The sequence below is a fragment of the Lissotriton helveticus genome, chromosome 5_1 (assembly GCF_964261635.1).
Source record: "Lissotriton helveticus chromosome 5_1, aLisHel1.1, whole genome shotgun sequence".
NCBI lineage: Eukaryota > Metazoa > Chordata > Amphibia > Caudata > Salamandridae > Lissotriton > Lissotriton helveticus.
In genome coordinates, this window is record NC_136065.1 from 2,030,426,481 (window position 1) to 2,030,453,530 (window position 27,050).

Below are 27,050 nucleotides of genomic sequence, written 5' to 3' on the forward strand. Positions count from 1 at the left end.
TTGTCACTGAACACCCAAAACATACTATCCAAATATTCAGACTGCATTCAGACACGCTAATTTCAAGTTATTTTCAGTAAGTAATCCGAGCAGTGGCCATTATACAGTAATAATAAACAGTAATATTTCTACATCGCTCGCCTCTTAAAATCAACTCAGCAGAGACCTCGTGTCCTCCCAGGTGGGTCGGTGTGAGAAAGGGGGCGGGTGAGGGCGTGGTCTGACGGACAGAGCTGCGTAATGGAAACTGGAGAACCAGGTTTCAATCTCGGCGTCAGCTCACCTCACCATCCTGTGATTCTGGAAAATCCCTCTATCTCCCTGTACATAAAAATATGACTCCGGCCATGTTTAATGTAACGTGTGCTCACGTACAGCGCTCCAGTGCAGACGAGCAGAGCTCGCACTGTTACAGAACACACAAAAGGAGGAAATCCATTTATACATTTTAATACTGCAGCCCCAGGACACGAGCTTAGAAGAACACGTAGAGAAAGTGATGACCTCCGATCATGAAATGATACCTCTTTCACTTTTCAACTATAAGGAAGGGGAATCCCGCCCCCTTCCTTTCCTGGTCCAGAGCAAATCACAGGAGACTGAAGTAACCGTGGAGCGTGTTTCAGACCTATCAGGTAGACACTAATTACCGATAGGACCAGATAAACTGGACCCACTTACACCTATAGTCCGCCGCAGACGCTCCCAGTCACACATAAGGCCACGCCCCTCTAGAGGCAGCCACTTCCGCCTCTCTACAGACGCTCCCACCCCCGCTGCTCCGCACAGTGATGAGCCAGTAGGACTCTGGGAGTGCAGTGAAAGAGTAGAGACACGCCCACTTCACAGATTGCAAAGAAACGAAACTTCTCTAGAGTAAAATGGAGGCAAAGAAACAGCTCAAGGAGGAGATTTCCTGCTCCATATGCCTGGAATATTTCACAGACCCCGTGTCTGTGGAGTGTGGACATGTCTTCTGTCGGTTCTGTATCACTCGGTACTGGGAAGGGTTGGAGATAGACTTCCCCTGTCCTCAGTGCAGACACACCTCTCACAACAAAACATTTAGGCCCAACAGACATTTGGGAAACATAGTGGAGCTGTTGAAACAGCTTCACACTCCGAGTGCGACTGCCCACGGGGGGAATCTGTGCAGTGAACATGATGAGAAGCTGAAACTGTTCTGTGAAGATGACCAGGAGCCCATCTGTGTGATCTGTCGAGAGTCCAAGGACCACAAGGTTCACTCCGTGCTTCCTATGCAAGAGGCTGGCGAAGAGTACAAGGTGAGTAAAATCTAGATGTGTGGTGGATTGGGGCCTCAAAGCTGCCGAGATGTTACAGGGCGGGTATGCCACAGATTTGGCCTTCCAAAGGTTCTGATTCTGAAACGTTTTTATTTTCTCTTTGCGCCTGTATATTCATAGGTTCCTATTTTTCAGCATCCAAGCATGACTAGCTGCTCTATTACAGGTTTTTCATTGCACTCTGGGACTTGTAGCTTTGTCTTCTTGTTATAAAACCCGGATTACACATCCCAGAATGCAAAGGGAAAGTATGGACACCCGCCATACCACTGAGATTGTAGTCTGTTCCTGTGTCGATGCACACTTCACCTCTAAAAATACAGTTCCTCAATACTGTGATGTGTGTTAGTAGCTGAGAGGAAGTATTAGCTTTACGCAGTGGACAGCAAAGTGGGATTCTTTCTGGCAAACAACTTGTCACTATTCCTGGTCACTTTCAGCTCCAGCTACACCATCTATGTTCACCATAGATTTGTATTCAGAACTTGGGCCGTTTGTGGTCCTAGGTGGCCTAATGGCCAGATCTTCTGAATTTGGAACTAGAAGACTACTCCTTCTTCAACGCTATTGACGCACTCAATGTTGTACAGCAAGTCTCTAATGAGTGAATAAACCTTGATTGTTCAATTAATTAAAATTGTTACAATATTCTATCAATGAAAAAAAGCTTGATTAAAATCTCACACAGTTAGATAAGCATGAAAAGACGTTTAAAACGATAAAAATAATAAAAAGGACTATTATTGGAACTATTGTCCTATCTGGCAGTAAGGTGCTGTACATGGGACTTGAGGAAAAGTTTTATCATAGTCTCTCTTCCTTGAGTGCCGACTGAGTGCTTTTATGACTCAGTTTTCAGTTTCACTGCTACTCGGATTGTGTCGGTGAATTTTCCTAGTCGGGCCGCAATTTGAGGTGTTTTAGCGGAGAAGCACAGGTCTGAAACTTCCCTGCAACTTTGTAGGTCAAGCAACCTACAGATGGGGAGAACCAAGCGCTGCCGCTCACTGACTAACTTTGGGCAGCAGCACAACAGATGGGACCACGATTCACGGTGATAGTTGCAGAGTCTGCAAGCCACTGAATGGTCCTGCCAGGCCCAAGTTGAGTTAAAATCTATAGTAGGCAGCGCAAGAAGTCTCATGTAGGTGAATCTTTCCCGAGCCAGGAATGTCAGAGCTTGCTCAAGGTAGGGCTGCGGTTTTCCCATGATGTATGAGGAGTCCAGTGAGGAAAGATTGAATTGGTGATGCAGGCTTTCCAGGTGACTTTCAAAAGATATTCTCTTTACCCGAGTATGCACTGTTTTCCTCCAGGCTGTTATTGGGATGACCGGGTTGTGCAGATTTTGGACGTCAATGTCCAGTAATCTAGTGGCTGCTGCCAAGTGCACCTGGCATAGGGAACCCTCCTCTTCAAGAAGCGTTTAAAATTTTATTTTTAATAAAAATTCTGGAGCTTGTGTAATCCTGATATAGTATTATATTAAATCACCTGGGCAAGTAATGTCCAGACTGGTGAGACCAAACTCCAGCCTTACTCTTGCTCTCCTGGCCTGTCTAGGGAGAGCTAAGACCTTTTTATAAGCCAAAATTTGATGGTTCGCGAGGAAATTATTGAAGGCAACGGGAAAAACTAAATGGCCATAATTAAGAGAGGGCACTAATTTTGCCTTCAGAACTTTCAAAATGGGTTCAGCAGTTGGACTGGGAAGTCGAGGGTTAAGGCTTTTTAAGGAAAAAACTATGCCTGCCGATATCCTTCTCAGATGTTTTAGGTGGGCTGTAGGTTTTGTCCCTTCCGATAACCAGAAGTCCAAATAGTTGTAGCTCATACTTGTTTTGATTTGCAGGGCCCCAAGTCGCCAACGTATGGTCTTCTTCCGTGGGTACTTCCTGAATATAAGTATTCTGGTCTTCTTCTGATTCACCAGGAGTTTATTCTGTTGATTATATCCGTGCAAGTTTTTAGGGCCGTCTGTTAGCCAGTTCTCGTGTGGTCCATTATTACGATGTCATCCGCATGCTGGAGTATTTGGTGCCGCTTATCCCCCAGTCTTGGAGGCAGTAGACTTGCCCCCTCCAGAGCTTTCCCCAGGTCATCTGTGTACAGATTAAAAAGTATAGGGGCAAGAACGCACCCTTGTTTTAGACCGTTATTAGTTGGTACCTTGGCGGTGACTGATGTTTGACTGATTTTAATATTATGGCCTTTAGCAGCTGTTGGGAAATTCCCCAAGAATGCAGTTTTTCCCACAGCTCGATCGACCCGATCAAAAGCTGCACTATAGTCCACAAAACAGCAGAAAAAAGTAGTGGTAACTGAGAGGGCTGGTGTAGCAAGGGGTAAATACAAATAAGTCTCTGGGTCCAGTAGATAGTAGGAGAAAGTTTATTCCTTTTAAGTACAGGAGAAGAGAGCCCATGACGGAGGTTGCTAGTGCAAGCAGACACCAACAATAACTGTTGTGGAGGAACAGAATGAAGGGAGATAGAATCATAGAAACACTCCAAGAAGAATGCACATGTTAAAGGCACAGTATAACTTACTTTACAGACATACTACATACCCCCCCTCATAAAGACAAAATTAGTATAGAATATAATCTTTAAATTTTATGGGTAATCTGTGATCACGATGGTTGTGAACAACAACGTTATCATCGGAGACGGAGATTGAGGAGGACTCGTAGATGAAGACAAATTGTCAGCTTGAACATTTTTGAAATCAAAACCAGGGCCAAAAGTAAAATCAGAATTAGTTTCAATTTCTCTATTAGAATATGTTTTGTTAAAAATTCCAACTTGAGATTTTGAAATTTTCACCACATTAGTCTTTCTCCACCAACCTCTCTTATCAAGTAAAACAGAAGATTTGGTAACTTTAATGACACAAACAGGTAGAGTGAATCTGGATTGACATTTACATACTTTAGAAGGTTTCTTAATGAGAACCCAATCATTAACATTAAAATCAAAATCACTACATTTAGATTTTCCATCAAAATTTTTTGTTTGAAGTGATTGTTTATTGGCAACAAAATCTTTGGTGACCTGCAGATCTGTTGCAGTACTTCTTTTTTAGGTTTCGTAACCTGGCGAGGGGCGAAGCCCCTCCCAGATCGAAATCTGTTGTTTTTAATAGTGAGGTTAGGACAGCCTCTGTTTCCAATTGGCTAGCTCCATAAATGGAGGCTAGCCATTGGGAGGCAGAGGCTGTCAATCGCGTTTTCTCTCGAAAACGCGATTCGGGGGCGTTTCTGGTGCTTTTTTTAAGCCCCGCCCCTTTGTCCCGGGCCGCGCTGCCATTGGCTGCCGGCCCGGGACACCCCGTGACGTCATTCCAGGGCCGCGCTCTGATTGGCTGCCGGCCCGGGACCTGACTTGTTCTGTCTCCCTGCTGCTTTCCCGTTTCCAGCGGTAGGGCTGGGATCCTGTCTGCGTGGGCACCGTGAATAGGAACGATGGAGCTGTAATTCCAGAAGGAGAGGCCTGGGGCCTGATCAAAGCACAGGCCTGCAGCAGCAGCACTCGGTGGCCGGCAGCACTGCACCCTCTGTAACCTGTCAGTCTGCCTCCTCGCTCACCCTCCTCCCTCTTCCTTCCTCTCCCCCACCTCGCCGCCTTTGGGCAGCGCCGCCGTCCGTGGCAGCGCCGCCGTCCCTCTTTGACACCAGTGGGAGTGGATGTTGCAGCCTCTTCCGCCGTCCACGTACACTCTGGCGTGACCCGCTTTTTGTTAGGGCAGTCTCATGTACTGTGCACCACCACGAGATCAAGGTCGCCCGTCGGCAACTCTGCGTGGGAAACAGGGCCCCAGGCAGCACCGAGCACCTGACCAGTATTTTTCAGGGCTGACTCACCCCTATTGTGTCCGCTGCGCCCCCACTATCGGGTTCAGTTTATAAATATGGGACACCCACGTCCCGCCGGGACTCAGCTCCCTTCAAGTTACCGGCCACCAACCAGGGGCCCAACGCTCAAACCGGCTCTGTGGCGGGAGAGTGGTGCACCCGTCCCCACACACACTCTTCTCCGACCGCGATCCAGCGGCGCACCCCTACTCACTGTTTCTCGGCTAGGGCCCACTTCAGCAGCACACCCACAGATACAAACTCGACACCTCTCCCCGCTCAGAGTACGGACCCATTGGCCAGCCACGCTGCAGTCAAGTCTCCACAGCACCGCCCCCCACGGCAGTTCACGGTGAGCGGCTGAGGCTATTTCCTAGTTCGTTGTGTGCAACAGTAGTTCTCGGTCAGCTAGGTGGGTATTTTATCTCAGCCGGTGGGGCCTGGGCCGATTAATAGGTGAATTGAAGGAACCCAGCAGGTAGAGCTACACTAATGTGCGACCATCTTGCAATGTGCTATCTGGCGCCCACAAGTCCCTGTGATTCATTGGACGGTTTTTCTCCCTCTTGTTTCTATTGCTTTTGGAATGCTTCTTTTGTGCTGCACATAATCATTGCAATTAATGTTCTCCATAGCAGTCTGCCTGTATGTAACTGGATTCACCCCGACGACCAGGAGTCCAAAGCATTGTCAAACGTTTCTCTTTACAAATACCGCCTAACAAAGTAGCCTTTAGGAGGCCTGCATGTGCCGTCTGTAGAGTTGGAACTCAGTTCTATAAGCCCAGTAGTCATCTCTCTAAATGGTCAAGTTTGTCATGTGATTATTAAGGTGCTTCGGGAAGAGTCTTTGTTGCCAGGTTCTGAGGCTGATGGGGTAATTGGAACTCTGTTCTCTCAAAGGATGTGGGAGACAATGCAACTCACTGAATGACCCATGAGAAACATGGTCCAGGCCCATGTCTCGATGTACCCTACGAATTCAAATTTCCAGAAAGTTCTACTCTACCTTGAATACCGCTCTGTCTAAGTTACAGTAATACCTTTCAGTGCAGTAGTGCAGTATAAAGCAAATAAATACATTCTGAGTTTGAATGGATTCACGGATATGGTTCCTTCTTCCCCCACTTGCCTGCTTCGCAAGGTCCATGCCTGCCACATCTGATACTCCTACAAAAGCTGTGATGCAAGAGGAAAGTGGCATCTGCACTGAAAGGCAGGAAAATGGATGAAGGAGGTGGCATTAGGTGTTTTTTACTTGCTTCCACTACTAAAGATGTGCAGTAAATCCGACACTCACCCTACCCCATTCCCCTTTTGCGTCTTACGTGGTTCAAAGTCTGCTACATATAGTGAAGGGCTCTGGACGGGAACAGTAAAGTGCAAGAAGTCACATGACAACACTTGCTAGGTGGTAGTATCAGTCACAGGTGACACATGCAGGGCAAGATATTTCCCATTCTATATTCCAGTTGCCAGGCGGCATTCATTGCTCTTAGGTGGGTTTCAGATTCAGGTTATTCCATCATTAGTTAATGTCTAGTCTGACTTTGGCCTGTGGTGTTCCATCCCACAGCCATACCGTGGGAGCCTGTCAGGAACAATACCCATTTCTGCCTGCATGCCTAGCCATTCAGGGGATAAACGTGCTGCTGTTATGTTTATGCCGGTGGGTTATGCACACTGTAGTACTTCCAGAAGGGGTGTTCAGCTTCCAAAAGGGGTGTTCAACTTCCAGAAGGGGTGTTCAACTTCGCCACTCCCTGTGCTATTCCTCATGGTCAGAGCTGTGACATAGGGGCCGGGGAAGAGATACATAAATGGCCCTATGGCGTGACCTCAGGGTCGAATTGTTTTGAAATGTAACCTGCATATGTGCTTATATTAAATGATTACGTTAGTGGATTTAATCTTTCAGTCACGAAACGAGGCACCAGCCTCATGCCCAACAGCGGTCTCAGTGTGTAAATTCATTGTCAAATTAGCATTCCAAGGAAAGCCAAAATCCTTAAATTTCGTTTCCCTGGAATAACTTATCAGCTGATCTGCTGGGTGAGCTTTCCACTTCCTGTTGCTATTCAGCTTTAATCTCTTCCACCTCTTGAAACAGAGATTCGTTTTACACTGAATCATTAGAGTATTCTACTCACCACCCAGGTAGGTAGGAAACGTCTCTACTACGATACTTTCTAAACCTAAAACTTCTAAAAACAGCATTCATTTTTATTTATTTAAAAAATATATATATTTATGGTATTTTAATTCACTTTGGGAAGCCCGCTGGCGAGCATACCGGGTAGGTCATACATGGTAAGTTTATGTCGGGCCCCCTCTTGTTGTTCGTAAGAGTAATGTAGGGAGAAGGAAAGAGAAAGATGTGAATAAGTAAAGAGAGAGAGAAATTATAGCTCGGGTCTGGTAACAGCACCGTATTGTTATGGCTTTGGGGTACACCTGCTGGCTAGGAGTTCATTCGGATTGTTCATATCTTATGGTGGGTCAAAGGTTAGTAGGGACTTGCCCAGTGATTTCCAAAAGTCTCTGGAGGAACAGCATTAATTTTTAACAAACTCTTTGCTGACTTTGAGGAAAGTGAGCCTTCAAGCTGAGAGGAAATGGAAGAAATCATGCCCACCGGCCAACAAAAATAGGTGGTTTTGGAAAGCTATTTTTAGACCGAAAATGCCTTTGTATTCATCGCAACTCAAGGATTATATGACCAAACCGCACAACTATGTTTAAACATAACACAAAATCTCCAATTTGTCTTCCAGCTACCTGTCTTAGGGTGTGTCTACAGTGACAGCTACAGTGATAAAATACTGACATCGTACTAAATATCTCGATTTCCGTCCAGGGTCACATAACGCTTGAGGCTGCCCCATCAGCGTCTACTTTATTTTCCATTCTCAATTCGTTATTGTGCATGGTGAAGTCAGGGAAGTAGCTTCAATTGGGGTGTTTGGGGCGTTAAACCCCTCTTAAAAATGCATTCTGTAGTAAATAGTTGGGTACAGATGCTTTCATGGAGAGGTATCGGTCGAATTACACCCTGCATTTTTACATATCCACACTGACAAAAACACACACACACTCTCTCATCCCTGCCGTAAAACTTTGTTAGTTTGAAAACTATTGTGTTTGACGTACCCCTAACAATCCGGACTCTTATCTCTTTCTACTGCCTTTTAAGCCCCCTCATATCCTGCTTCTCGGGTTGTATTTTAACGAGATATGCCAGCGTGTTTGTTGGGAAATCTGAAGCATACACCCCCCCAAATCTTACTGACCAAGCTATGTCTCTGGGTGTAGTGCAGGATGCAGTCCTTTCACTAGGCTCCTTCCCCATCTCCTTTGCCGACACAAGATTTTTAAAAGTGGTCTAGATCACTGACTCGTTAACTAGACACCCTTAAATCGTATTTGTGTGCTATATATGTGTACTGAGTCAGTCCATCAATAGTTCCCATTGCGAGCCCTTGTTACTAATGCGACTCCCCCATGCTCCTTCAACATAGCAGTCCAGTGCCATGGGTGTGCACCATGAAGCTACCTACAAGATGCATGGAATGTTGTATGCAAACACATGGCAGCATAACAAGAAACCCTATCCTATGCACAGGCACTCTTCCAAAGGAAGGCACCAACCATATTGTTCTGCCATTAGCTCTGATGATTACAAGAACTTCTCCATCTGTTATTACTCTATATTTCTCAGTCAAAGTGGCTTAGAAAATGGAAATGCCAACTACACCCTATAAAGAACACTATTTGCACCCAGTGAGGACTCTAACCAGTGCATGGTTGGGAATTGTTTTATGTGGTTGTTTAGACGATAACCTGCAGTCTCTTGGACCTGGTGGCCCATTCAGCACTGTGGGGCACTGTACCATGCTGGAGTCAGTATTTATGAATCTGCTGCACTGATTTGGTGCCATCTAGACTACAAGCGTTTCGGCGAGAGTCAGTAACATTCACAGTACAGTTTGTATATTCATATTTACCCTTTTTAGGTTTTGCCTAGCAAATGCGCACAAAGTGCGCATGCGCTAGAAAAACCTTATGTCTTACAGTGGGGAACAGGGACTCGCCCCCTGCTCCCATTGGCTAGCTCCATAAATGGAGGCTAGCCATTGGGAGCCGGATCTGTCCGTCAAGGCCGGACCAGATTCGGGGGCATTCCCGCGATTTTTTTGCTCTCCACCCACTTCGGATCGTCATCGCGGCGGTGGGTGTGTGTTATTTTTTTTTTTTTAGTCGGCCCGTTTTCACAATAGCTCTACCATCTTACTGGGTGGCCGCACCAGTGCGGTGTAGCTTGCCACAGTGCAGTAGAACGGGGGGCCTGGGCATCACAGCAGTGCAGCATGGCATCACGGTACCTACACTGGCTATTATGATGTCACAATTGTGAACTAAGGTGACATGGAGGGCAAGTTATGACATCACAATAACTCTAATGTTCTTGTATAACTGAAGTGCTAGTGCGAGGTAATTTGTCACAGTGCACGAGCAGTGGAAGTTACATAAGAATCTCGGGAGAGCTAGCATGAGACAACGCAAGAAGGTGCATTTTGCATCACAGAGATGGGTTTTGACTTCACAGTAGGGCTGATTTGTTACACTTTCAGTAGAAACACCAGCACTGCGTACCTGGCTATTCTGCATGAGGGATAGAGCAGGCAAGCACGTACTGCTTAATTAGGAATACAATGTGCGCCATGGCCCTTGTCCGGTGGCCACTGCAGCTTTAACCACCCATTGCCCCAGCCAGCACTGCCAACAATACCTGCACAACTATTAACCCTAACACTCCTACAAATGTGATAGTTCAAACATTTACAGGCACCAAAGCTATAGGAATGGCTTGGGCAGCAGAAATGAATCTTTTTAATATATATTGAATTAATAAACAGTTGTTACTCTGTGTATCTCGAAATTACACAGGCAGCGCCACCATGTGGCTGACTGTCATACGTGCTGGTGTTCACAATTATGTGCCAGTGCCTAGCACAGAAACCACCAGCTCAAATTAAGCATTGCATGCACGCAAGAGGATCGTTACGAGTCCACAACATGGTAATGACGTCACTGTAAAATAGCAAATAAAACATCTTGGGCGCATGCGGAAAATGGAAGTTGAATGCATTACAACAGTGGTTGTTACAAAGCCACAATTGCTTCGTGGTTCGTATGCACATGGACTGTGGGCCTTTTCATTCTGACATTTGCCACATATTTCTTACACAATGAGGATGTTAATTAATTCTTCCATTTCTCAGTTATTCAGCATTCAATAATCGCCGAGAATAGGCAAACACTGCCCAGGCTTACATTTGGTCATACAATAATACTTACGCTTTTGCTTCATTTCCTGGGCTTGGTTATCATTGCACAAAGCCACCAGTGACACTTCCAATCTTGATGCCCCATTTCATTGTGAACATGACAGCAAACAACCCCAGCATGCCACACCTGATTAATAGTTTGATAGTAACTGTTGCTGATGCAAGAAGGGAAAATGTTGGCCATTTGAATGTGTTTGGGCTGCCCGAAGTGGCACAGCAAGGATGCCCTTGTACCCAATAGAATCTGGAAAATGGGCATACTCCCCTGATTTGGTAGTAAAAAGGCAGTAGTGTTTGAGGTGCAGTAGGCCCTGCAGACCCCTGTGCCTCCATGCCAGCACACCTGCTGTTCTATTGATGTGGGGGGGGGCTCGCAGTGTGTGGGGGGGCTCGCAGTGTGTGCGGGGGCTCTGTGTGGGGGGCTCTGTGTGGGTGTGTGGGGGGGGCTCTGTGTGGGTGTGTGGGGGAGGCTCTGTGTGTGGGGGGCTCTGTGTGTGTGGGGGGGCTCTGTGTGGGTGTGTGTGGGGGGGCTCTTTGTGTGTGTGTGGGGGGCTCTGTGTGTGTGTGTGTGGGGGGGCTATTTGTGTGTGTGGGGGGGGGGCTCTGTGTGGGGGGGCTCTCTGTGTGTGTGTGTGGCATTTGCGAGAGATTAAGCTATTGGCATTGTAAATGACAATGCCATTTATTTATCTGTTTTCAAAACCAACACATAAATAAAAATGTTGTCATTTACAATGCCAATAGCTCTAACTTTTGCAAAGGCGAAACCGTTGCATTGTAAATGCTTGTTTCTCTATGTTTTGACCTACAGAAAAATTTCCGAAACATTTGGGCAAAAGTTTAGACATGGCTTCTATTCCTCTAAGAGCCTTGACAGGTGTGATGTTAGTGGTTGAATGAGGAGTATTAAGATATGCCCAAATTTTGTTTTGAATTCAGCAATGTCAGCATTAGACGCACTGTATTGTTTGGTATCAGCCGAGATGAGAAGATACTATCCGGGCCAGAAAAAGCCTTTTTATTTATCTCATGCATGGTCGCTCCCTCCCTAATTTTGCAGAATTGGAAATCGAGGGAAATACCTTCTCATTTAAAGTGGTTTCATACAATGAAAAGAACTCCGGAATTTGAAGAAGCATATGCTAGGAAAGTTGGAGCTTTTAAGAAATATGAGAAGAATTGGACGTTTTTTAGCGTATTGGAGGAGCTTGGAGGGAAAACAAGGGATGGCTAATCAATAAATCAGCCTTTTGGTAATCTGCACTAGCACTTTATTCTCTTTTGCACTTTAGTGATATTAAACACTTCTATTTGCACTTTATAGAATGCACTTTGCACTTTGATTAAATGTGAAGGATTTTGCGAGTACCATGAAATATAAACATGTCGTATTGATCTGGGGTTAAGGCGATAAGATGGCACTCGCATTTTAGATATGTAATGCAGAACAGTATTGGCTTTTTTTTTTTTAAAGAAGATATAATTAGCTGTTTTGGTTTTTAGCCTCCTTCTTTGTTTCATAATATTTTTATCTGGCTGTCATTTAAATTGTTGTGCAACTAGTTTTTAAGGATAATATTTGAGAACATGTGTTGAAGTATACTGTGTATTCTCTTGAACCTACTGCTTTGCTCAATAAAAAAACCAAAAAAAAACCCACTAGACGCAAGAGCAGTTTGAACTCCTACTTTAATAAACGATTAGCTCTCTCAACAAGACCATTTGAAGAGGGGTTGTATAACGCAACTTTGAGATGTTGTATTTCATTTGATTGGAGATAAAATGTTGGCCATTATCAGTAACGATATAGTTAGGAGTGCCTTCAATTTTGAAGATGTTTGGATGAAAAGTAATGACTGTAGCAGAATTTGCTGTTTGTACAAAAGAATAGTAAATCCATTTAGAATGGTAATCAATGGCAACAATACAATATCTTTTTTCTAAAGGTAGTAGGGTGAAGGGGCCCGAAAAATCTAAAGCAATTTTCTCCCAAGGTAAATCAGGAAATGGCACAGGATATAAAGGTTTTTTGTTGACTTTCCAGTGTTTATCTGAGACAATACATGCCGAACAGCTGTCAATAAAACATTTTACATCCTTGTCTAAATTTGGCCACCAATACATTCTTTCAATTTTTTGCAAGTAGCGGAAATGCCTAATTGACCTTCATGAGCTATAGCAATGATTTTATTTCTTAGTAAAGTTGGTGGAACAAACAATCCATCTCTGACACAAATTCCATTCTCAAATGATATTTCATCGCTAATTTGTGCAAAGAATTTCAACTCGTCATTGAGGTTTTTTGTATTGGGCCATTTGGTTCTGATGAAAGTTTCTACTTTTTTGATAGTCTCATCATCTGCCATTGAGGATGCCCATTCATCTTGGGATATGTTATTGGAGCGCAAAGCAACAGCATCAATTAAACCAACAACACAATCAGTATGAAAACTGTCCTCACCTTCACCACAATCTAGAAGTGGTAAGCGAGAAAGACAGTCTGCACTTACATTTTTCCCACCCTGGATTTATTTAATAACAAGGTTGTATTCCTGTAGCTTTGAAAGTAACCTTACTAATCTTGCAGATGATTAGCCTAACCCCTTTCCAGATAATAAAGACACCAATGGTTTATGGTCCGTAAAAACTTCACAAGAAACACCCCACATATAAATGTTAAGTTTTAAATTTCTGGACAGCCCATACAATAGCGAGTGTTTCACGCTTGATTGTACTATAACTACATTCAGCTGTAGTTAAAGCACGAGAAGCGAAAGCAATAGTTTTTTCCTTACCATTTACCCATTGGCCAAATACTGCTCCTAAACCTTTTTGACTGGCATCTACCGACATGAAAGGTTTTGCTTTGGGAACAAAAGGTTGTAAGGCAGGAGCATTGATTACCAGTAGTTTAACTTTCTCAAAAATTTCTTGTAGACTGATAGACCACTCAAATTTGCACCCCTTCTTAAGTAAACATCTTAAAGGTTGTATTAGTTGGGCATAACCAGGAACAAATCTCGTTTAGTATTCGCAGAGACCGAGGAAAGATTGCAAAGCGTCTTTATCTGAAGGAGGAGGTGCATTGCGTATGGCTTCAGTATTACAAAATGTAGGTTTGATGCCATCGCTAGAAATTAGGTGGCCTAAATATTCAACCACACGGACAAGTAAATTGCACTTGTTGGCTTTTATAGTCCTGCCCTTATTTTGTAAAATTGAAAACACTTTATTAAGGATGATCAAATGTTCTTCTTTAGTTTCTATGTGCACCAAGATGTCATCTTGAAATGCTTGCACTTGATTCAATGCCCCAAAAAGATTGTCCATAAGCTTTTGAAAAACACTTGCAGCTGATGCAAGGCCAAATGGCAATCTTAGGTATTTAAATGCTGCAAATGGCGCTACAAAGGCTGTAAGTGGTTGAGAATTTGAATTTGGTGATAAGCCGAATGTAGGTCGATGGTAGAGAAGAATTTTGACTTACCAATGTTGACTAGCATTTCATGTGTATGTGGTAAGGGGTGACCGTCAACTAATATATTCTGGTTGAGAGATCTTAAATCAACACATAATCTTAAATCGACATTCTTTTTTTTTTCTCCTGCAAAAACCACCGGAGAAACCCACTCAGAAGCATCAATGGGTGCAATAATGCCATCAGGTTGAAGATTAGAAAGAAGGGTCTTGAGATCTTCTCTGACACTGAGAGGGATAGGTCTGACTTTGTGCACAATAGGAATGGCACTATCCTTCAGTAATATGTTGTGTTCAAAACCTCTGACCTTTCCAACTGAATTCTTAAATACCTCAGGAAAATCTGCTGCAAATTTGTCAATGTTAGAAACATCATCATTAATAGCTAGTATGTTTGAAGGTAATTCACCTAATACTATGTGAGGATCTTGTACGGGACGTAAAATGATGCCTAATAGGCCAAGATCCTTCCATCCGACGATATTTCTTCTTTTTATTCGCCACCTATATCTTCGTTTTGATAGATCTGCCTAGACAAGTGATGGTGTCCCGAAAGAATCTTATTAAATCAATATCTTTCTCGCCGAATGCTTTCGGATTAATATCAGGAGCAATAAGTGGAAATTTGTCAGGCCATAACTCATAAAATGTGACCTCAGCAAGAATAGTAACGGGTGCACCTGAATCAGCCATACTTGGGATAACATTGTTATCAATAGTAATATCAACAAATGGGCCTTTGATAGGTTGTCAGTAGATTCAGGAATGTCAATGGTAACAACCATGTTTGCAAACCGAGATGTACAATCTTGTGTTTCAGGTGAATCTACTGATATGTTGGCTATTCTTGGTCTAGAATTGCTGTTAAAAGGAGTATACATTCTTTTATTACAAAGATTCTGAAAATGCCCACGTTTCTGACACTTCGTACATCTTTTCCCTAAAGCAGGGCATGTAGGGTTGTTTCCTATGTGGTTTCTAGAGCCACAGCGGAAACAAATGAGTTGAGGTTTTGTGGGTTGATTTCTATTCTATCTCCTTTCTGGTCCTTGTTTAGAATTAATAGCACATACAGTATTGCTTTCAGAGACAAAATTCATAGTTTTCGGAATTGTCAGAGGAACTGGTTTGAGTATTAATTTGGGCAGAAAACCCAGTATGTTGGTTGCTGGCTAGAACTTTGGACGTAACAATTGACCTTTCGATACTTTGGCTATGTCAATTGTTTCGGCTAAAGTAGGATTGCAAGAGGTAAGAAGGCGTTCTCGTATTTTTTTAGAATGGCAATAAAACACAAATTGATCTCTTTTGTATGTATCCACACTAGCACCAAAATCTAATTTTTTCAGCTAGAACTCTTAAACTTGCAATATAGTCTTCTACAGATTCCTCTGATGACTGTTTGCACATTGTGAAATTGAATCTTTCCAGAAGACCACTTGTTGAGTCAGGGTATTGTTTCCCCATATGTAATTTTGCTTCTAAAAATACATTCCAGGTTTCATCTTCTGAGACAGGTGGAGGAAAATGGGTAAGGTTTTCAAAACTGTGTGCCCAGAAGCTCCAAGATGGTTGATTAGTAGAGCTAATTTCCTCGTGGGAGAATAACCATCAGCATCAATTGCGGTTAAATAGTTCTCAAATCTTTCAACCATTCAGACCATTTTAACTCTGGTTTACCAGGTTTCTGTAGGAAAGGTGATGGTTGTATGACGCCTTGAGCAGTAGCCATAAAGGTTGAATGAACAATCAAAAAAGTAAGAGTTAAACGAAATAGAAAGAATAAGTAAAACAGTGAATTTACAGTTGTTAAAAACTGTGTCCAATAAGAAAAGCAAATGTTGAAGTAGGTGTGCGAATCCTCTTTTAACAAAGGTATCGCACCGGAGTATAAATGTGGAAAACGTTGAAATGTTTAAGCAAATGGTGTGCGAATCACCGTTTTAAAGAAAATCGCACTGACAAAGAAAACTGCTGGAGTAAAGTTGGAACCTTCGCGACTTACTCAAAATGGCCGACGAGCGTGTGACGGAAACATTCCTACTTTACGTGTGACGTAAACATTCCTGCTTTACGAGTGATTACATCAATACGCTGCTCCCACAGTGCTTTGCGGTTCTGAGGCATTGAGACGATGAGGCTGTCTCACGTAGCTCTGGTGGAATGTTTGGATTTGAAAGAGAATCACACGGGACTCATCCGTAGAAGCTCTCGCGGACAATCCGTAACTTCGACACAAAATGTTGAAAGTAATAAATAATGTCTGACCCACCTTCAGGAATATGAGCTGAAATCCGAGGTGATCGAGACAGGTACGCCTGTGGGCTCCGAAAGTAAGCAAAGTTCAAAATAGAAATCCAATAGAAAAATCAAAGTACCCCACTCCTGGTACCAACTGTAGGATGGGGTAAATACAAATACGTCTCTGGATCCAGTAGATAGTAGGGGAAGGTTTAATCCTTTTCAGTACAGGAGAAGGGAGCCCACGACGGAGGTTGCTAGTGCAAGCAGACACCAACAGCAACTGTCGTGGAGGAATAGAATGAAGGGAGATAGAATCATAGAAACACTCCAAGAAGAATGCACATGTTAAAGGCACAGTATAACTTACTTTACAGACATACTACAGATGGGTAGCGCGATTAGACAGATGGGACAGAACTAAGATGTTATCTGTGGTAGAGCTTTGGGCCCTTTGGGTTTGAAAAAGGGGAAGAATGTTATTATGTGTTGCCCAGACTTCCAGTTCTTTCAAAAGTATTCTGACATATGCTTACCCCTCAACATCTAATTAAGCAATAAGCCGGTAATTTTCGGGTTTTGTGCTGTCCCTTTTTTTATAAATTGGGGAAAGTATTGAGCCTTTCCACGATGATGGAACAGTAGAAGTGGCAAAGGTATGCTTGAAAAGTGTTGTTAACTGTTCTTCCCAGAATCCCTGCGCAGCTTTGAACACAGATGCAGGAACTCCATTGGGTCCTGGAGCGCCATCTGAACAAATTGTTTTGATCACGGTAGTTACCTCGGCCACTGTGATATTAGTAGTTTTGATGACTTTATCTTTTATTGGAGATTGTTGATGGGAATAAGTTTGAATGATATTCTGATGGGTTGAGTACAGCCGAGTTGCATGTTTAACCCACTCCAAGGCTGCCAATCCATTTTCTTTTATCTGACCGGTGTAAGTGGGTTGCTTAATATATCTCCAAAGTTGGATGTGTCCCCTTTTTTTGAGAAAGGTAAACATTTTCACCCATTCTGCCTCTATTTTCTTGGAGTGTATTTCCCAGACTTTCTTCCTGTGCGCTGCATGGAGAGCTGTTATTTCCTGAGTTTGGGGATTTTTGATGCCTTTCCTGCTTGCCTTCAAAGCCCTTGAAAGACTGTGTTTTGTGTGATTTAGGTCTCTTGATTTAATACATTGTGGGGGTCCCAGAGAGTGGATATCCTGCACTTGGGTGCCTCTAGTTCGTAACCCTAGGGCTGATTTTAATTCTACTAGGAGTGCTTCCCAGGGCACCTGGGGAGAGACTATGATCATGAGTATGGAATTTGATTCTTTGTAAGTTACCCACTCCAGGAGTTTGGGGCCAAGATTAATAGTCCATTTTATTCTACTCAGGACTTCGTAGCGTTCTTCGCCAGTTGAAACCCCCAGTGTTTCCAGTTGTGTTGTGGATTCCCCGTTTAGCTGCAGTTATTCTCAGTGTCCTGTGATCACTCTCATCCCTGTTGTCCACTTCAAAGTTGTTAAAGTATGGTACTAGATGATCCGAAATAAAGAGATAGTCTATTGTAGATTTATCCCTGAAGGTGGGGAGTGGGAGCCAGAGAGGATCCGCAGCTGTTTTGATGGTGTGAGCAGAGACCAGACTATGATTTAGAAAAAACTGCTTCAGTGAGGCACCATCAATGTGCGGTAAGATATGCACTTTTGATTTCCTAACTCCTGAGTGGTCAGGTCACCAGCGATAACAGGGAGGTGTGAAACATATTTGTTTATGAGCTAGTCCATTTTTGTTGTCAGTGTTTTTAGTTAACACAAAAGTCCGCCGGTAAACATTCCGGTAGCCAGGGGGGTTGGAGAGGAAAAAGACAGGAGTATATCCTCCCTATGAATTATGCTTCACAAACAATACTCCAATAGAATTACACCAGGATTGGATGTCTGGTGGTGTGTAATCTGTAATGTTGAGGAAGATTACTCAATGAGTGACAATAACGATTATACAATTAGCCACTCAAGGCAGAAGGGCCATGCTAATCATGTCTGTGTGTATAGAAGGAAAAAAACACTACTTCTTTTTAATTACCCTCACACACCCTAGTGGTGTCATGCTTCATCATCGGGTCACCCCGACCCCTAAAAGTCGGGGTGGGCTCAACCACAGTGTTGGGTAGCTCTTTGAATAGATGAAGGAAGGGGGCTTAAAGAATAAAAGACCAGTCAGACCCCTGGTTTCCCTTTATTCCTGGGTCTGGCTGGGTCAATAACATTCTAAAAAACTGGTCTTATTTGGATTTTTATGGTCCTAAGACCCTGGTGCCGACATGTTTCAGTCCACGAGAGCCATAAAGGTCCAAGACTTTCTTCAGGGCTGGAATAGGACCCCCTTCTATGTGTGGGGAGATAAAGGATGGGGAGTCCATATCGTATCCGTGTAGCGAGGGAAGAGTAGCTTCTCCTCGTGTAGTGTAAAATGTCTCTGTGTTGCCAGGCTCAATCCAATTTGTGGGGGCTTTGTGTTTCTCACGGCTCCGGTCCCCGGCTCGCCGAGCCGGGGACCGGAGCCGCAATAGGTGTATAAGGCGGGTGAGATCTCCAATTGAGACCACTTGAATGCATATTCCGGTCCTGTGAGAAACACGAAGCCCCCACAAATTGGATCCTTCTTTTTTGGGTGAACTTAATTGAACTTTGTGCTCCGACTTCTTGATGTTGGTGTTTGGTGGGGGGAACTGGTTGAGTATTTATTGCTGGACATAGTAAGCTGTGCGAATTCCCCATTAGGGGATTTGACTGTAATTATCTTTCAGTCGCTTGTTTTGCTTCTGATGGAATTGATACTGTAGATTTTTCATCACTCAAAGCATGTTTTATAGTGAATATTGAAAGATTCTGGATTTTCCCATTGTCGGCTTGTGATTTTTGATTGCAGGTTGACACGGAGCAGGCAACTTTCTTAATAGCCTTTGTTTTATTCTAGATAGTCCTTAGCTTTTTTTTGGCCCTCCTTCAGAGAGGTATATCCGTTCTTCCCTGGGTGGGATCGTTGCTCTCAAGCTCTTTGGCTAGGTGTATAGGTCCAGGGCTGGAGTTGAGACCTGGTGAGCTGATGTGAACTTTGGTGGATGTGGATGAAACTTGGTTGTCTAGCTTTATTATAGGATTACTCGGGGAAATTGTAACCAAATTGGCTTGATGCTCTTCACTGTTTGTTGTGGATGCCGTACCACTGTTACTTAATTGGCAAGAAGTTCCTTCTGTTTGTTCCTTCAATGAGGCTATCAAAGCTGTTAGGATTTTAGGGAGTGTCGCCCATTTATCGATGAGTTCAGCGCACGTGCAAGTACAGTGTTGATTGTCCTGCTTGTCACTAAGCTTGTTTTCTATAAAATCCACCTTGTTGTTTAGCTTCACCAAGCGTTGTGCGATTGTAGATAGTAAATCAATTTGCAGCTTCATTTTATTGGACTGCAAAAGTAGTGCCCTTGCCGTTGATTGGTTAGTTTCGCCAGTTAATATAGGACCAGGGTCATTTATGAAGCTGCTACTATGTAGACTTTGGCTTTGAAAGCTTTGGGTTGGTGAAGAAGAGAGCCAAGTATTGTTGGCCATTCTGGGGAGTTTTGGGGTAAGCTCCAAAGTTCTTTGTATCTTTGTTTCCACATTCTGTGGAAATATTGGTGATACGAACCCGCAGTTTCCTTGTTGTGCTGGTTTCAGTCTTGATTGAGCCAAGTCCTGATGACATCCAGAATGGGGGACTGCAAAGTTGCTTGATGGTGGCAGTGTATTTGAACTGGGACAACCTGCTCATGTTTTCCAAGGATTGGAGCAGAGGTGGTCCCAGGTAAATCAGATAGATAAGTTGTTGGTTTATATTCATTTCCCGGCAAATGCAGGAGTGGCACAGGCGTCTCCCAGTTTGAGTGCTCTGGCCTAATGTTGCAGAGGGTTGAATATTATGAGATCTCTCCAGGATAGGGTTCGTGACATTGCTGGATTTAGTCCTTATTGGCAAGTCAATCGGGAAGGGGAGCTTCTGATGTCACGATGTCAATGGCTTCATACAAGTAACCCCTAACCTCTGAGAGATGTCAGCAGCAACGATGGAAAAAAGTAATCCCCCCTTCTTCTCCAGGACGCACCACACACCGCGTGAAGTTAACACCGCTATGTGTTTATGCACCCCAGGGAAAAGGGAAGTGGATAAAATAATAAACACAGCCAAAAGAGAGACTTCTCCTGTTGGTGGGTTCAGTTGTCATCAGTAAGGACCCTCACAGAACGCTAGGAGTCTTCTACCCCTGGGGTAACTGCAGGTAAGAATGACAAAGGCCATTGGTTAGGAAATCATAAGGCAAACACTAGCAGAATATACAGACAGTCATTCATAACATACTAACATGTTTTGGCAGTTTCATGAAATCAGGAATAACTCTCCTACTTGGAGACTCAGACTAGAAGCAACAGGGAAGATACAGTAGAAACGTTTCTTATATCATCCTTGCTCCTTGGAATTCCCAAATCCTGTTAGGGAACCAAGCAATAGATTATGGCCCCAGCGCTCGTGTACGAAAGCTCGTGGCAGAAGCAAAATCAGCAAGGAGTAAAACCAAAGATAAGCAAAATCAGCAAGGTAAATGGAATAAAGAAAGCAAAATCAGCAAGGTAAAGCCACTAAGTAAGTCACACGTTTAATTGTGTGTGCTGAGCTCCGCTACCAAGTTTAAGGAAGCTCTGTAGAAATATACCGGTACTCTTCTATCTCCCGAAGAGTATTCGGTAAATGTAAATTAGAATGAAAATAATATGGACCCTAGAAGACTCCCGTGACGGAGAGCGGCAAACGCGCTCCTGCGCGGTTCTCCACGTCACGGAGTCTCGGAACAACCCGCTTCACCAAACTGCGGTAAACGTGGCAAAGACAAAGAGAGGTATACACAACCTCTAAATGCGGCTCATTAATAGCCGCCGAGAAAGTGGTTGCAGAGACGGAGATCTGACTGCGCATCCAGTGCGTTTCTCCGGTCCCTGCCAAGAAAGTACCTGACCAAATAGACGGGGGAAAATGCACGATGGCTCTTCAGCGGCGTTCGTCTCCAGGAATCCGGATTGACAAGCCCCGTTCCTCTACCACGGAAGGGCTTTGTAGGTATTGGAACTTCCGGGTCGGAAACCCACGGGGCCTCTGGGGAACGTAGTCCACTGTACGCCTGGCTCCCTCTGGTGGTGGTTGATGGCTATGACGCCACTTTGTCGCTGCATAGCAGACTTTCTTTCCCCTGCCTTTCAATGAAAGCCTCGTGAGCGCTACAGATGACTTTAAAAATCATTTCAGGTCAGGGACTGTGTTCCGTGAACACCTCAAGTGTCTGGGTGACACTTGAATTGAGGGGTTTGATTTTACAAGGATGTTTCCTTGACGTTGGGAAGCAGATTGTTTTAGGCATCCTGTGGTTGAGGCCCAGCTGCCAATGACTGTGTTTTACCCCGGTAAACTTTACCCTCCTCTGGAGGTAGCTGATCACCAAAAAGAAAGGCTCCAGAAAATTAGCAAGTCACCTCTCACCTGGGGGGCCAAAGGGAGTCACACCTCTGTGCTTTGGGCGTACCTTCCTGTAGCCTCCATGAGCCTCTGCTGCACACGGGGACCGGCGAGGCACTTCAATTCCTTCGGCGGTGAGTCACAAGACCAGAGAGAGCCTGAACAACTAGCAGTACCTGTCGCTACGCCAATTCCCCCGCTGCTGCTGCACCAACCAGAGCAAATGCTGACCGCAGTGATGATCTGCCAGAAACACAGCTGCCCCACAGTTCACGGCGGATCACAGCTGCCCCGCGACTCTCACCTCCGCTCCAGAAGTCCGCTCCAGAAGTCCGCTACCACTATTGGCACTCCTGCCCCTCCCGGTCCCTTACAGTGTGGTGCGGGGGGCAGGGGAGAAGGAGCACCAAGCGGCAGGCAGCAGAACGGGGCAGGCAAGCTGCAGACCGCAAACAAGGGGGCAGGCAGCACAACAGTCACCAAAGCGATCCGCGGCTCCCTCTGCGCTCCCGCGGCTCCCGCAAAGTGATCCCTCTTTTACAGCACGTCCGCGTACCTAGGATGGTGGTACTTGTGGTCCTCCTGGACCTGCTTGAAGGAGGCAGTGGCAGGAGCAATGGCAGGAGCCCCAAGCAGTGACCACCGGTGACCACTATTTACTTTGTCAGCGCCTTCCCGTTTCGTCCACACGCAGGTAACGAGAGTCCCGCTGCTTTTCTATGATGGGGATCTCTGGCTCACCACACGTGTTGCCCCCCGCCCCCTCTTCCTGGCACTTCTCTGTGCGTGGAGACACTGCCCAGTGCAGCCGAAGCAAGGATTACGGGTCTCCAATGGTAGGCGGGAGCTCCCGCTGCTTCCGCTGGGCCTTTCCAGGCCGGGGCTCACCGCTTACCGCTTCCGGCAGAGTGCTGCTGTCAGTTCACCAGCGCTTTTTGCTGCCCCCGCAGGTCCATGCTCGGCCGCGGCCGTATCTCACCCCAGATGCCGCGTGTTGCAACAGACTCGGTGATTGTCACCAGCCGACTTGCGGCTGGGATGTGCGGGCCGCGGCCCACTGCCGCTGGTTCCTCTGGTTTCACACGGTCCCTTGCTTCTGCCGGGTTTCAGTGGCTATCGCAGCTGCTTAGGGAACAGCCTCCTCGTTTACAGGGAGAGATGTGTTCTCTGGGATGTTCAGCACAACAGAACAGGTAACAGCGGCTTCTAAGCGCTCTCTATACTCTGGCAGGCAATGGAACTCAAGCAAGTCACACAGCCAACACCCTCCAAAGGACACACCCTCAACCTGGTCTTCTCAGCATCAACAGCAATGCGATGCAAACCACTCACACTCCTGGACTGGACGCACCAGTTAGCCATCCCTAGCACATTGCTCAGCATCCTCCAAATAAACCGAGGTCAACCGAAAAGAGAACACCAAACCTTCAGACCTTTCAAAGACTTCTCAGTAGACAACTTATCTTTCACCCAATCAACTTCATACTGTTCTAAACCGCGTCACCACTTTTTTAAAAATACTGTATGAACATCTACACCCCCAAATAAAACATGCAAGTACAAGCCAAAGCCTTCAGCCTCCAGTGCTCGTAAGATCTTAGGGGAGAGGTTGTGGCCTAACGGTTAGGGCGGTCGAGCTCAAATCTGGGGAACCGAGTTCAAGTCTCAGCAATGACGCTCAACATTCTGTGATTCTGGGCAAATCACTTAATCTATCCGAGCCTAACAAAAAACTGAATGTGTCATTGTGTAACGCAACTGGTGCTCATGTAAAGCGCTCTGATAACTTCGTGCTATATAAAACTCTGTGGAAACCCCCCCAGAAAAAAAACATTTCTGACAATAATGGATACATCCGCAGACAAGAAAAGTAATGGAAGGAAAACAGAACTCCAGATGACCTCATGACAGAGAAGTCCCTCCAGGTAACACTCAGACAACCCATCACATGAGTCCAAGCAAAGTACTAGAACAACACTTAAGTTATGTGGATTTGTATAGCACACTAATCACCTGTGAGGCTAGCCAGGCCTAGAACCGGTTTGTTGCCCCGCAGAGTTAGTCAGAGATGGGTCTTCAGCCTCCTGCAGAATTGAATAAGTGAAGAGGAGGCTGTGAAGTGTTGCAGTAGTCTGTTCCAGGTTTTGGGTGCGATGTAAGAAAATTAGCAGCCTCCTGTTCTGCTTTTGTGAATGCAGGGATTGTGAGCAACTGAGTAATGCTGAGCAAACTGTCTGGCAGGTTGTTGAAAGTGTATTAGGCTATTCAGGTATGCTGGTTTAATGTTGTGCTGTGTTCTGTATGTGTGTGTAAGGAGTTTGACTAAGCTGTTATTGTGAGTTGGGAGCCAGTGGACTTCTCTGAGGTGTGGTGGGATGTGTGTGCGATGTGGGAGGTTGAGGATGAGTCTTACGGTTTCATTCTGCGATCATTAACAAACTGGTCACTCAATACCACCCTAATAGACCCCTTCGGTCCACGGAGGCCTTTCTGGCCGTAGTCCCAAGAGTACGGAGAGCTAGGACCGGAGGAAGGATGTTTTCCTTAAAGGCCGCTAAAATGTGGAACTCACTCCCACTACAAATCCTACTCTCATTCCGCAAACAATTGAAAACCTTTCTGTTTGCCAGGCCCACTTAAATCTCAGTCTCCGCCACCCTCAGCTCGGCTATCCATGCTCTAGCGCTTGGACGCCCATTTGGGCAGCAATCGCGCTTTACAAATCACAATACAATACAATACAATACAATTCTGGATGGTCTGGAATCTGTGTAGCTGTTTGGAGAGTCCTGCGTAGCTGTAGTCGAGGTTGCTTGTGATGAGTGCTTGTGTGACGGTATGTCTGGTGTTCTGGAGTGGCCATTTAAAGATCTTTCATGGCATGAGGAAGCTGGAGGAACTCACTACAGTGACTTGTGCTGTCATTTTAAGTTTATCATCCAGGATGATTCCTAGGTTACTGGTGAGGTCAGTGGTTGTTGGTTCTAGCTCTGTTGGCCACCAGGTAGAGTCCTATGCAGAGTTCTATGCAGAGTTCTTGTTTCTGAAGACAAGTACTTCCGACTTGCCGGATTTGAGCGTTAGACAGTTGCATCTCATTCATTCTGCTACTGTGATCATACAGTTGGTGAAGTTGGTTCTCATGGTGGTGTTCTTGTCGTCAGCGTAGGATATGATGGAGATGCCTTGGTATAGTTTGTAAGGATAAGGGTACTCCTGACACAATTTCCTAAATCGGGGTGTGTTAATCGAATGTAAACAAAATAAATTAGGAAGTTGAGAATAATTATGGACCTAAACAGCATACATAATATAATGTACATACACCCTCCAGAATTAGGTATCAAAAAATATTTTTTATTATAATTTTATATTATTAATATAGACAGTTATATCCCTGTACAATTTAAAAAGAACATATAGAGGGGATGATGTCCTCTACAGTCAAAAATGCATTGTATTTACACATTTTGCTTGTTTCCTATCATACATCCAAACACTGCGCTATAAATCTTTTTTTCTCCCACAGTGTCAACAGTGCATATCTTTGTATATGAAATTGTTTCACAAAATTAACTATTGATCAACAAAATATATACACATTATGATTTCATTTTATGTAGAGGACATTCATTTCTGGCATGGTTCTAGAAATTCTAAATCCTACGTGCGTTTCGGCTGTACGCCTTCATCAGGAAGCCATGTACAAAGGCCATGAAACCTTGTAGGCTGTAGTAGGTGCTCTAGCTTCTAGAAAAATCAGACTGGTGTGGTACGGTTGATTCTGCTAATCCAGACCTAATGTCGATGGACGACGTGAACATGTACGCCGGCGAAGATGGAACAACAGAGCACAATCACAACGATTGCAACTTTTCAGACGGGTATAAAAAGAAGACTCTTGAAAAACTGCTCTATAAAGGTCCTTGGGTCAGTATAAGGGCTCTATTCGCAAGAGGCATCTTTTGAAACTGGTCTCAGAAGAAAACTCCTAAAGAATGCCGGAAACTTGATGGAAGTCCGGGGGTCCGTGTGCGGGGCTCCAGTTCAAGGAGCTGGGGATAGAAAAATTAAACATCTTGGACGCCGTGTACGAAAAAATGGAGGTGCTGGTAAAAAAAAAACATGGCTTCCTGATGAGAAGTACACTGTGCAGAGAGGCTGGAGAGCCCCCAGTTGGTTTTCAGAGGCAAAAGATGATAATACTTATGTTCTAGAAAATTAGATAAGAGGCGTACACCCCTAGATGGCTAACCCCACCTCTAGGATGGGCTACTTGGTCTGTACAGCTGAGGAAGACTTATGCCATTTGCAAAAGTGGTAGAATATAGGGTTCTGGGTTGACGACCTACACACTGATATGGTCACTTAACGGGCAGATTAGCCACTGGCGCTAGTAGCTCATTGGCCATTTGCACAAACAGCCACTAAATCTAGGAGTTTAAGGACCACCCCTGACACCAGAACTTCAGTTCTGAATCAACCTACATTGAAGAGGAGAAAGAGAACTGTGTCTGCGATAACAGGACTTGCCCAAACCAAAAGAGGGGTCCTCCCCTCCTGTTTCAACGATCTTGGAGACTGCCTGATCGAGACTCGTCCTAGACTAACTCTGTTCTCCTAGACAGAGGGACCCTGTGAGAGCCTGAAGCAACCTCAGACTCCCCTAGACCAGTGGCACTAGTCTCCTGCAAACTGCCTGTAAAACAACGCTCAGCATCTGAAGAAATACTGGCCACCGAGCCCTCTGATTGCCCAAATCCGTATGGTCTAGTGCATTGTGGGAACTGTAGTTCTGATTTCCCAAAGTTACTCAAATGATGGACGGAATGCAGAACAAATCAAAAATGTACCCCAGTCACATATCTGGGTTAAACCCAACGTTTTTGTGTTTTTCACCACGCCATCCCAGTTTGGACCCAGCCATATTTAAATCAGTCTTGGCCCTGCTCCCCATGTGAACAGTCCAGCCCGAACTGGTAAGCCAAGTCCTCCCTGGACTGGAAAACAAGCATACTGGGACAGGTTTCATGGTATCACCCCTCCTCAGCAAGGCTATCTTGAATCCAGTGTTATAGTGGACATGCAACCCACATCTGGGCATATCCTTCCCACTTAGGGCGAGAAAGCAAAAAAACACACAAATCATGGACGCATTGCCGAACAAATTAAACCTTCACACCCAGTCACAGATCTGGGTCAAACCCATCATTTTTTTGCTCACCACGCCTCCCCAGTTTGGACCTACCCATTTGCAAATCAGTCTTGACCCTGGGACTGGTTTCCGGGCATCT

General features: G+C 44.8%; 1 protein-coding gene across 1 annotated transcript in view; it reads left to right on the forward strand.

The window, feature by feature from the left end:
• Window positions 1-813: 813 nt before the first annotated feature.
• Window positions 814-27,050, forward strand: part of LOC144753957 (E3 ubiquitin-protein ligase TRIM39-like) — a 382,422-nt gene continuing 356,185 nt past the window's right edge. The window contains exon 1 of the mRNA XM_078641478.1: window positions 814-1,286. Coding sequence (XP_078497604.1) covers window positions 882-1,286 — 405 coding nt within the window. The 5' untranslated portion in view covers window positions 814-881. The remainder of the gene's footprint in view (window positions 1,287-27,050) is intronic.